This window comes from Castor canadensis, chromosome 9, assembly GCF_047511655.1.
Source record: "Castor canadensis chromosome 9, mCasCan1.hap1v2, whole genome shotgun sequence".
NCBI classification, from domain to species: domain Eukaryota; kingdom Metazoa; phylum Chordata; class Mammalia; order Rodentia; family Castoridae; genus Castor; species Castor canadensis.
This window is the reverse complement of record NC_133394.1, coordinates 122,531,093-122,543,933: the sequence shown is the minus strand read 5'-3', so window position 1 is coordinate 122,543,933 and position 12,841 is coordinate 122,531,093. Positions and strand designations below refer to the sequence as shown.

Below are 12,841 nucleotides of genomic sequence, written 5' to 3'. Positions count from 1 at the left end.
TTCTTGGTTATGTGATTGGTTTCTTGCGGGGATGATAAAATGTTCTTGAATTAGATAGCAGCTGATGGTTGCACAGCACTTTGAATGCTGTTAGAAGCCACTGAATCGGTTATTTTGTGTTATATGAATTTAATAGCAATAAAAAAGAGAGGTGATGTTTTAAGATGATGTTAAAGCTTACTTAGTGCACTGAATGTATTTAATGACACAAAATTATGAGACTTGAAGGATTTTTCTTTTGTGCATTGTAGATACTTCCTGACTTCCTCAAGCAAGTGTATCATAAGTTGATTCATTTTCAAAGAAAATTGAGCAGTTGGTCCATGCAAAGATCTAAGCAATTAAATATTTACCTCCTTTACATTCTGGTACTAAATCAAGGAGGAGAAAAATGTGGCTGGTAGTTAGTCAAGCAGGTAGAATAAAAAGGCTCTCGCTTTGTAATTGAAAAGTAGAGGCGTGGTCTTGAAATTCCTGTTGTGCATGAGTGTCCCGAGACGGAAGGCATTTGCTTGAAATGTCTATTGGATGAAGTGACATGTGCATTTGTTGTGTAGGATGAAAGGAACCAAATTCTGACCGCCTATCTATGGATCCGCCAGATCTGGCATGATGCATATCTCACGTGGGACCGGGACCAGTATGACGGGCTGGACTCCATCAGGATCCCCAGTGACCTGGTGTGGAGGCCAGATATAGTCCTGTACAACAAGTAAGTGCGAGTCAGACCAGAGCAGTTCCTGGAATTTAAACAGAATGAATAGAGAATGCTTAAAACATTCATGAAGATAAGGAAGTAATCCAGGGTCCTAGGCCCTTAAATAATAAAGCTCTCAGATAATAAAAGAACAGGTTATAAAGCTTAGCGACAGAAGGAGACGGTCACACTCAGCCTGTAGTCTCCCTTTTCAGCTGAGAGACCAGAAGCAGCTTTAGTTGTCTAGGGCTGCCCCAGAAAAGTTGCACAAATTGGGTGACTTAAAGACCAGCAATTTGTCAACTCATACTTCTGGGGGTTGGAAGAGCGAGGTCAAAGTACCAGCAGGGTTACTTCCTTCCGAGGGCTTTGAGGAGAAACCTGTTCCATGCCTTTCCCCCAGCTGCTAGTGGCTGTCTGGTACCTTCTATGTTCCTTGAACTGTAGAAACATCGTCTTGATCTTTACCTTCCTCTTCATGTGGTGTTCTCCCTCTGTGCTTCCTGTGCCCAAAAGTCTTCTTTTATAAGGAGACCTGTGATGTTGGCTTAAGTGCCTTCCACCGCCAGGCTCCAGTATGACTCATCTTAACTGATCAGCTCTGCAATAACTTGCTCTTAAATAAAGATGCATCCTGAGGTGCTAGCAGACGATGACGCCTCTGTAGAAACTTTCTGGGGTTACAATTCAACCTATCACAGTGGCTTGTGTTGGCCAAGGTTAAGTAGCAATACCAATGATGTTACTAAAATTAAATAGGAATGGGCCATTTACCTACCTACAGGTTTTGACTCTGTTGAGTGGAGGGTGAACTGGACCACAGGACAGTTGGGTCTTGTGTATGTCTGTAGGTAAGGTTTGGTTTTTCAAACTGCAAAGCAACAGGAACCACCTAAGGACCTTGTCAAAGTACAGGTTGGGCTTTGGTGGTCTGGGTGAGGCTGTGGTTCTGCCTCCGACAAGCTGCCATGGTGTCTGTGCTGCTGGTCCCTGGGCTACGTTTTGGGAAGGAAACAGATCTCCCTGTCATAATTCAAGTTCAGTTTCTCCACCTGTTGTTGAGGGAGCTCCTCTCTCTTTTTATTCTGGAACCCAGGTTTCTGTGGAGTAAGAAAGACTCCTCTGTGGCTCAGACAGTGAGAGGGAGGGACATCTGGGTGTGTCAGGGGAGGAGGGAACCCTTGGGTTGAGCCTTCCAGTGGGCATGAGTTTCTCTTAAGGAAGCAGCACTGGTGGGTGGCAGCCTGCATTTTACTCCTTCCTCAGAGCCCATCCAGGGGTCATGACCCCTTGAATCGTAGCTCTGAGCATGGTGTACATTCTCCACTGAGCAACCAGAGGGATGTACTTGTTCCCTTCCGGGCAAGATGATATCCACGAACTGGCACCTTATTACTCCTGGTCACCCTTCTTCCCTCTTGTAATCTCTCTCTCTCTCTCTCTCTCTCACACACACACACACACACACACACACACACATACTCACACACGGCAAGAAAATAAACATGATCCACTACAACACTCATCCACAGAGTACAAGAGTCGTGTCTGAGAAAAGAGTTGACACAGTGATCTCTTTCAGCTTTTTGTAAGTTCTAACAAAACTCTGCTCCCCCCCTCCCCCCACTTTCATTGGCCACGACACTGATCCACTGTCACTGCAATGCTTCTTCGCAAGCTTGTGTGAGAACCTAAGCTAAGCCTGCACAAGCATCCCTGTACTAGAAAAGCAAGAGATGAGCTCATGGCAGCAGTGCTTCTGCCTTGCTTTGGCAGTGGAGAAAATAGAAGTTCTGTACCCTAAAATGCTGGGCATAGACATTGACAAAGCAAAGGAAGATATGTTCAGAATAAGTGATTATCTCTAAGATTATCAACAAATGACTTTTTTCCTCTGTGTGTTCCAAGTGTTCCAAATAAACACCTCTTTCAATAGCAGCACAGTTATTTTTAATATTCTGGTGCCTGAGTGAATGAAATCAGGTAAGCAGATTTTAGCCTGACAGGCTTAGTTTTTGCCTGGATGTTCAAATCATTAGTTCTGAACCAAGGGAGTAGCATTGGAAATAGCCAGGAAGGAAGACAGAGCAGGGAGGCTTTAAAGGAAGAACGCAAGAGAACTTGGCCCTGTCTTGATCAGGAGATGGAGGAGGGCACATTAGAGGTGATTCTGAGCTACAGTGACAGGGAGAACGGTGATTCATTTGTAAAGATGCTGAAGTGATGGACACAGACAGTGAGCTGTGTACGGAAGTTGGTAAGTTCTCCTAACAAGTGGCTGTCATTGTCCTCATCTGAACTCCAGGGCTGACGATGAGTCTTCAGAGCCTGTGAACACCAATGTGGTGCTGCGGTATGATGGGCTCATTACCTGGGATGCACCAGCCATCACCAAAAGCTCCTGTGTGGTGGATGTCACCTACTTCCCCTTTGATAACCAGCAGTGCAACCTGACCTTTGGCTCCTGGACCTACAATGGCAATCAGGTGGACATATTCAATGCCCTGGACAGTGGAGACCTCTCTGACTTCATCCAGGATGTGGAATGGGAGGTCCATGGCATGCCTGCTGTGAAGAACGTGATCTCCTATGGTTGCTGCTCTGAGCCTTACCCGGATGTGACCTTCACACTCCTTCTGAAGCGGAGGTCCTCGTTCTACATTGTCAACCTCCTCATTCCTTGTGTCCTCATATCTTTCCTTGCTCCTTTGAGTTTTTATCTCCCAGCAGCCTCTGGGGAGAAGGTCTCCCTGGGAGTGACCATCCTGTTGGCTATGACTGTATTTCAGCTAATGGTGGCAGAGATCATGCCAGCCTCAGAAAATGTCCCTCTGATAGGTAAGTTTCAGTGTCTTACACCTTGAGCCCTAGCTTTGTGGAGAATAAGTTCGTGTACCTACCTTTAAACTGTAACATTTGGGCCAACTCAAGTCTCAACATAGGTTGTTACATAATTCATTTGGTGTTTGCAGTTGTCATTTTTGAATATAGACATGATTGTTGGAAGAGAACTGGTCTTATAGTCTCTGGATTTACATAAGCGTCATTATAGTTTATGTTTCTCAGAGTGGTGATCCTGGGGCCCTCAGCATCAGTAACACCTGGGAACTTGTAGCTTCGCAAATTCTCAGAGCCTTCCTTAGACTTACTGAATTAGAAACCCTAAAGGTGAGGCCTGATGAGCTGTTTAAACAAGCCTTCCAGGTGATTCTGATGCACTTTCTGTGCAAGTCTGAAAACCACGGTCTTAGAAGTTAAGGCTCTGATTTTTGAAGCCAAAGGAGCCTGCATTTGAATGCTGATGTCACCACTACTCCTTGATCAATTTAAGCAAGTTGCTTAATCTTTTAGTCTCTGCTTGGTTATCTGCAAAATTTGCATAATTGCTACCTCCTGGGCTATTGTTTAGCCATAGAACCTAGCATACGATGAGTGCTGAGTCAACAGTGACTTCTGTGATCTTTTCACATTACAAGGGCTTTCCTTTTGGCAAGAGTGGCTAATGGGACAAGACGAAGAGCTGAATTTTTAAGCCTGACATCTACCCCATACCTTTACTGGGTATAAGAGGTATGGGAGAGTTTATTAAAGTGCAAATTCTCACACCCAAAGAGTTTGGTTTAGCAGTCTTAATTAAAATTTGGGGATCTGCGGTAATTCTAATGCAGAACGTATTTTCATAAGTCTGTAAATATGAAATGTGCCTCCTAGGGTTGGAGTGCAGACAGGAGGGACCAGCCTTGCTCCCTCCTTGGTCTGTCTTGATCGGAGTTCTCTCCTATAACACCTACTTCCCACCACCAAGACTACCCCTCTTATCCAACACCTCCATCTCAATGAATTGCTGTTGTAATACATGCTTGCCAGAATCCAAAGCTAGACCTAATTTTTAGTTCCTTGAAATAAGCAATGGGGAGAAATTCCAAAACTCCAAGGGACTCAGGAGAGACCAATAGCACAGAATTGTTGTATGACCTTTTGCTTTCTACAGAATCTAATTACCCAATATCCAGATGTTTCTTAACTGTTTTCTCTGGAGATTTCTTTCTTTTCATGTCTCTCCTAGCAACACACACACACACACACACACACACACTCACTCACTCACATCTTTTTGAGAAATAAACACAATAGGTTTTCCTCCCCTTTAATAAAGAGAAAGAGATGTGTTGGCATTTTTGTTTCCTCTCCTGAGGCAAAACTGATTGACAGTGATGCCATCCAATCACCACCTGTTTGAGGCAGGATCACGGTAGTCCCCTCTCCTTTAGCAGTGATGTTCAACAGCAAGTTGGTACAATATCTAAAGAAAGATGGCCTGAAGGAATCTTTTGAGTGTCACTTGTTCTGTTTCTATGATAATATGAAGTTTACCTTTTAGGAAGCATGTGTAGAGATTGTGAAAGTACTTATTAACAATCACAATGTATTATTTGTAGCATATATGAATTGTGCCCCCAATCTTAGAGAATCTCATTTAAGTTTTCTGCATTTGCTGCATATTTTTTGGTCCAGGGTCTTCATCTTACCAAGAAAGGCCCTTTTTCAAAGTTAACCTGGCGTTTTAAAACAGCTAACAAATATATAGTAGATATGATCAAATGGTTTCTCTTCATCTGTTAAAATAAAGCTTCATCCATTAATATAGCCTATTATATCAATAGGCTTTCTGATGTCAAACTTCTTTGTATCCTGGACCAAATTCTCTTTTGTCATAATATTTTATCGTTTTAAGATGCTATGTGGTTCAGTTAGCTAATGTCTTATATGATTTTCTCAAATATGTCTCTAAGAAAAATGTCTTAATACTTATTTTTCCATCACTTGCAGAATCAGGGTTAAAATGAATCTTTTCCCTCCTTTTCCATTTCTGGAACAACTTGTATAGAATATGAATGTTCCTTGAAAGTTTGGTAGAACTCACTTACAAATTCTTTTGGGCCTAAAGCCTTTTCTAGCCAAGTGTTCTTTTCTTCTTATGCTAATTTTGATCTTATATTGTCTAGAAATTTCATCTAGACTCTCAAATATATTATCATACAGATATTTATATAACTTTATTATTTTATTTTTCTAAATACTGTTTTACTCTCTCTGTCCTCCCCTCTCCTCCCTTTCTCTTATCCTCTCCTTATTTGCTCAGTGCCCTTATCAAAAGTTTATGTTTTTTCTTCTTCTCTTTTATTTTTTAAGATGGGGGTCTTGGGCTGGCACAGTAGCTCATGTGGTAGAATGCCTGCCTACTAAGTTTGAGGCCCTGAGTTCAAACTCCAGTGCTGCAAAAAAAAAAAAAAAGATGTCGGTCTTATTGTATTGTCTGGGCTGACCCCAAACTCATGGGCTCAAGCAATCCTCCTACCTTGGCTTCCTGAGTAAGTGGGACTAAAGACACGTGCTAATGCACCCGACTTTATTTCTCTTCAAAAGCTTGTCTTTGGTTTTATTCACCTTCTTAGTTTTTTGTTCTGAATCTCATAAACTTTACCCTTATCTTTGTTTCCTTTGTTCATTTCCCTGTCTCGTGAACATTTTCTTTATACAATTTCATTTTGAAGACAGTGTCTCCGTCTCACCCTATAGTAATTGTCTCCCATAGTAATAAGGTCTGAAGACAATTCAAGAATTGTCAGGTTCATTAACTGTTCGTTGAGAGTGGAAAAGTTTTTACATTTTAGTCTTACAATCATTTGCAATCCTTTTAACTTGGAGTCAAGGTCAGTGTGAGAACTGTGTATGTGTCAACTCTGTTAAGTCTCAGCCTGTTTTGGGGAGTTAAATACTATTATTAAACTCATTTTACAGAGCAGAAAGCTGAAGCTTAGCAAGACTGTGAATCTTGCTTAGGTTACAGGTCTAGTGGGTGACGAATTCGAACCTAGGAAGTGTGACTCAAAAGTCTGTGCTAGTGATGTCTAGCCACTTCTTAGAGAGGGCGTTTGCTTCTTTCTCTTTCTGCAAATGTGACGACAGAGTTAAAGCTAACTTAGCTGTTGCTATTTTCACTCCAGGCAAATACTACATAGCCACAATGGCTCTGATCACAGCCTCCACCGCCTTGACCATCATGGTGATGAATATTCACTTCTGTGGCGCCGAGGCCCGGCCAGTGCCACACTGGGCCAGGGTGGTCTTCCTAAAGTACATGTCTAAGACCTTGTTTGTCTATGACGTAGGTGAGAGCTGCCTTAGCCCACGCCACAGTCAGGAACGAGACCATCTCACCAAGGTGTATAGTAAACTCCCAGACTCTGCCCTGAAGACAGCCAGGAACAAAGACCTTTCCACAAAGAAAGAAATGAACAAACTCTTAAACAAGGAGCTGGGGAGCCGCGGTGAGTCCCCACAGGACACTGAGAGTTACTGTGCCCAGTATGAAGTGCTGACGAGGAATATCGAGTACATTGCCAAGTGCCTCAAAGACCACACGGCCACCAGTTCCAAGGGCAGTGAATGGAAGAAGGTTGCAAAAGTCATAGACCGATTCTTCATGTGGATTTTCTTCATTATGGTCTTTGTGATGACTATTTTAATCATAGCAAGAGCAGATTAGTAGGCATTTGATATCTGAGGGTAAGTCAGTAAAATTCTCTGTGCTATACTCCAATTTCTTTCAGCCAGATTGGTATCTATATATAGCTTAGGGTTATGTCATCTGTACTTTTTATTTTTTTGCCTTTCTTTTTTTTGTTTTTACTGGGATATGAACTCAGGGCTTCCCACTAGCTAGGCAGGCACTCTACTACTTGAGCCCACCTCTAGACCATTTTATTGTGTCTGGTTATTTTGGGGATAGGGTCTTACTTTTTTCCCAGGCTGGCCTGGACTGTAATCTTCCTATTGTATGCTTCCTGCACTGGGATGACTGGTGTGCACCACCCATCTTTTTTTTAATTGAGATGGAGTCTCACAAACTTTTTTGCCCAGGAACTGTGATCTTCTGGATTTAGCTTCCTGTGTAGCTTGAGATACCTGTATACAGCTATAGGTTGACAAAGGGGATCTCCTGTAATTTTATCTGGGCTGGCCTTGACCTTCAATCCTTCTGATCTCAGCCCCCCAAATAGCTAGGATTATAGGTATCAGCCACTGTTGCCTGTCTGGAAAGACCCCTTTTATAGCCTACCAGAATTGTGGGTGACTGTTCTTTAATTTATTCAATTACTCATCTGTTTCATACTGCTGACATCAAAGCACAGCATGTTACTGTTTAAAACTTAAAGCAAAAAAAGTGCAAACCAGCCAGCCCCCATGGCTCATGCCTGTAATCCTAGCTACATGGGAGGCTAAGATCAAGAGGACGGCAGTTTGAGGTCAGTTGGGACAAATAGTTGGCGAGATACCATCTCCAAAGTAACCAGAACAAAAATGGGCTGGAGTTGTGGCTCCACCAGTAAAGTGTCTATGAAACCCTAAGTTCAAAACCCCAGTGTCAAAAAAAAAAAAAAGTACACTCATACTGAACTCATTTTCCCTTGGTCCCTATTAAAACATGCTTTGAAAAAAGGAAATTGATCATGTGCACCCAAGTGTGATTAAAGCCTCAGTGGTACCTTGTTCATGCATGGTGCCTTGTAAGCCAAATTGCAAATGGTGGTTTAAAAGTTTTGTCCCATAGAAAGCCTTTAAAGGTCAGCCTCAAAGAGGAAGAGAACGTTGTCATAATTGTGACATCATATATGTTTTGTGTTTTATATAAACTCATTCCTGAATTCAGTCTTTAATTAAAATAAGAAAGAGATTTTACCTACATTCAGTGTTTGATCCAAACAAGGTAACCAATAGGCTTAGTGCATTCATTCACTCATTCAATTACTTACCAATCAAAGCTGAAAAGCTTCAGCTGCTGGATCACAGGCTTATGACTGCTGTTGAGATCCAGTTGTCTGTTAGATTACTGCTTTTAAAACCATAATTCTTGGACTGCCTCAAACTAAAGAGCTTCCACACAGCAAAGAAAACAGTCACCAGACTCAAGATTCAGTCCACAGAATGGGAGAAAATCTTTGCCAGCTACTCATCCGATAAGGGACTAATATCCAGCATATATAGGGAACTCAAAAAACTCATCCCCTAAAGAATCAACACCCCAATGAAGAAATAGGCACATGAATTAAACGGAATTTTCAAAGGAAGAGGTACAAATAGCCAGTAAATACATGAAGTGTTCAACTTCCCCGGCTATAAAAGAGATGCAAATCAAAACAACACTTAGGTTTTATCTCACCCCAGTTACAATGGCCATAATCAAGGGTAATAACGACCACAAATGCTGGCAAGGATGTGGAGAAACAGGAACCCTTATACACTGCTGGTGAGGATGCAAATTAGTACAACCATTATAGAAAATAGTATGGAGATTCCTCAAAAAAACTAGAGATAGAACTGCTTTATGATCCAGTGATACTGCTCCTCGGCTACTTACCAATAGCCAAGCTCTGGAAACAACTCAGATGCCCTACAACTGATGAATGGATCAAGAAATTGTGGTGCATATACACAATGGAATATTACTCAGCCATAAGTTTTGAGGGAAAATGGATGCAATTGGAGGACATCATGTTAAGTGAAGTAAGCCAGGATCAGAAGAAACACAAAAGCCTCATGTTTTCTCTCATATGTGGAAGATAGATCCAAAGATAAACATACATGCAAAAACAAGCATGATCATATACAAACTGAAATATAGAATATGTTTGTAACGGTGGAACTACTCTATGGAACTTGGGGAAAGAGGGAAAGGAAAAGAAAATGATAGAGCATCAGTAATATTGCATACCATAAGATGTGAAGGTAGAGGATATGAGGATGTGTATTGAAAGCTGTTGAAAAATGGGGGGGTGGGGGGTAAAAGGGTAAAGGAGAGTATTGGAAGGGGTTGAATGGACCAAAGTAAAGTACACCCACAGCAGGGATACATTGAGACAGCCCTTTGAACATCAACTTAAATATTAATAACAAAAACCAGGACTTGTAAAATAGGTACAGTGTGTGTTGGGGGGGTAATAGTGAAAGAGGGGAGAGTGAATGGAGATTAAGGTGACGGATATGGTAGAGGAACTTCATATACCTATATGACACAGACTAAGAAAGCTCTTGCAATTGCTTTAAGTGGGGTGGGGAGGGGTCGAGGGAGAGAGACAATGGGGGCAATGTAAATAATATACAATGTAAGACTAATTGGGATTGTCACTATGAATCCCCTCCCCAATAATGAATATATCTTAATAAAAATTTATTAAAAAAAAAAAAAAAGATGGAAGAAAGGAGCCATGGGCCAAAAGGCAGAGAAACAGATTGTCCCCAAGAGCCTTTGGAAGGAACATACCTTTGCAAATCGATTTTAGCAAAGTGAGAGTCAGCCCAGATTTCTGACCTCCACAACTCTTAAGAGAAGAAATATTTTGAAGGTAGTAAGGCTGTGATAACTTGTTACAGTAGCAATAGAAAGTAAATGCTATGGTGTCCTATGGTTTGAGATGGTTTATATGCCTCCCTCTGAGGGTTCATGTGTTGCAGGCTTGGCCCCCAGGGGGCAGTGTTGGGAGATGGTGAGACCTTCAAGAGATTCTTAAGTCAAGTGGGGAATGCTGTCTGAAGGAATTGCGGGACCCTGTCTCTCTCTGGCTTCCTGTTTGGAGATGTGATTTTTCCATCCATACCTGCTCTCACCATTACATCCACTATGAAGCAATGTAGCCAAAGGGGCCCTGACAAGAACCTGCACCTACTGTTTGCACTATAAGCCTCTAAAACTCTGAGCTAAATAAATCTCCTTTCTCTATAAAGTTTTCCTGCCTTAGACATTTCATTATAGCAACACAAAACTACTACATTGGGTGTATAACTTTTTCCATATTTTAGATTACTTAGTTGGGATAGATTTGTCTACAGCCAGATTGAGCAGGTCTTATTGAGCCATGCTAAAAATCTTGAACTTTATTTGAGAAATATCTGAAAAACAAAAAGATTTTGAGCAAGGGAGTGATAGTGTTAATGGCAAAAGATTCAGAAGATCTTGGTCCTTGCACTCCGGAGTGGAAGAATCCAAGGTGTAATTGGGCTTTATTAAAAGTTAGGGAAGGGAAATACAAAGGAAGCATGGTGGGCCCAGGTGGAATCTAGAGGCAGAGAGCATGCTTCTCTTCTCCAGATGCTTTAAAAAATTATAGTAACCTATGGAGGGAAGAACCAGGTGATTCCCATCCAGTAATCAATGAGGGGAGAGGAGCAGGGGCGATTCCTGGGTCAGGTGAGGGCAGTCTACATGCACATGTCAATATTGTCATACATTTTTTTATGAGCCCCAAACTTTCCGTAACTCTAGCCTGCCTCAGTGTCAGATTTGTGTTTCAGAACTGTGCTGGCAAGTAAAGGATTGTAGAGAAAAGAAAGAAGGGGGGGATGGGTGGCTCTGTTGGAATGTAATAATGAAGATCTGCTCCAAGATGGTGGGAATAAGAAAATGAAAAAGATTACACATCACAAACTACACATGACCCGGTATGAATAGAATGTGGTGACTGGTTGGCTATGGATTGTTGAGGAAGTGGTGTTTAAGAGAGATATAAAGATGAGAAGGAATTAGCCAGGATAAGAGTTGAGGAAACTGCCAGAACTCAGGCTCAAGGGCAGAACGGGGCTTATTATACTTGAGGAAGAGAAAGGAGGCCTGTGAGGCAGAGCAGCTTGACCAAATCATGAGAGGTGTAAGAGTTGAGATTAGGGTCAGGCGTGGTGGTGCATGTCTGTAATCCCAGCTATGAAAGAGGCAGAGGTAGGAGGGTTGAGGTCCAAGGCCAGCCCGGGCAAAGTTAGTGAGACCCTATCTGAAGAAAAACGGCTGGGAACAAGGCTCAAGTGGTAGAGCACCTATCTAGCAAGCACAAGGCCCTGAGTTTAAAACCTACTACCACCAAAAAAATAAAAAATTAAGCCTAGCAAGGTGAATGGGTCTGGGTCATTCAGAGCCTGGCACAGCTTAAAAAAATCACCAGCCACTTTATTGTCTGACTGCCTGCATGCAGAGGTTCACCTGGCTTTTTTCAGGCTTGTCTCTTCTGGGTCTCTGTACCTACTTTTTTATCCAATGAGGGCTCAGACTTGCCAACACAGCCATGGGCAAAACTGGCAAATGGCCTGTCTTGGGAAACTGGAAACCCAAGTTCTAGGACATCTGAAGCAATAGCAGTGAGGCCACTTATAAGGTCACCAACTCCAGAGCTAGCAAGGAGCTGTCTGCCTCTTTCTTCCATCCTCTTGGATTATACCTTTGAAATAGGACCTGCCTGTTAAAACCTCATGAGCTTGTCAATATATTGAGGCCTCTCCAACCCTTAAAAAATAAAAGCCAGCCACAAAAGCTTCCCTGCCTTTGTGTGTTTTTTATCTCCCTACTTTTCTTGGCCCAGGTTCCCTCTACAGGATGGTGTGTTCAAATTAGAACAATCCCAGGGAAGTTCAACAAAGGACTATCTGCAAAGGTGTGAGTGGGTGGTAGAGAAATGCAGGGGAGGAAGGGAGTTGGGCCTAGTAAAGCCTGATTACCACACACCTGAGAGGAGGCAGAAGGGCATTGTTACCTGAAGCCAGAGGGAACTGTGACCTCTAGCTGAACTGAGCCATGCCACTGACGCCAAAGGAAGGAAGATATGTTCCTTCTCTCCTTCCTTCTCCTCCCGGGCTCGTCACTGACCAAATGCAAACTCAAGGGAAGCTGTTGACGTTGCAATGTGACCCTGGAACAGAAAGCATGAAACCAGAGTTTTGTACCCAAGGCCCAAACTACTGGATTCCATATGACAGGCAAGTTCACTCACCCCTAAATGCCAAATAAGGAGGCATGGTGAAGGCAGAGAAACGTTTATTACACAGCCTGGGAAATGCCGTGGGAAGAGGCAGGGAAGCTCTCAGCCCATCTTCAGCCATCTTCAGGAACAGACACGAGCTATCGGTTTAAATAGACAAAAGAACTGGGGGCTGGGAGAGATGGGTGTGCGGAGTCACAGGTGTGGTCTGGCTGGTCATCATTTCAGTCCTGGTTCTGGGAGAGGTTTCAGAGCTGCAATCTAGAGTCAGGCAGATGGTCCATCCAGAGGAGACTTTATTGTTGGGGATAGTTTTGGTATCTTTCATGTTATCATCTCT

At 42.6% G+C, this 12,841-nt stretch overlaps 1 protein-coding gene and 1 long non-coding RNA gene across 2 annotated transcripts in view; one reads left to right on the top strand and one right to left on the bottom strand.

Annotated features, from left to right (window-relative positions):
- Chrna9 (cholinergic receptor nicotinic alpha 9 subunit) overlaps window positions 1–12,043 on the top strand; it is a 27,507-nt gene extending 15,464 nt beyond the window's left edge. The window contains exons 5-7 of the mRNA XM_020170308.2: window positions 558–712; window positions 3,003–3,535; window positions 6,706–12,043. Of these exons, the coding sequence (XP_020025897.1) occupies window positions 558–712; window positions 3,003–3,535; window positions 6,706–7,247 (1,230 nt within the window). The 3' untranslated portion in view covers window positions 7,248–12,043. The remainder of the gene's footprint in view (window positions 1–557; window positions 713–3,002; window positions 3,536–6,705) is intronic.
- On the bottom strand, window positions 621–12,841 carry LOC141410987 (uncharacterized). The gene is made up of 3 exons (XR_012435824.1): window positions 12,514–12,841; window positions 12,277–12,432; window positions 621–740 (listed from the first exon to the last, which is right to left on the bottom strand). It is a non-coding gene; the product is annotated as an uncharacterized lncRNA (long non-coding RNA).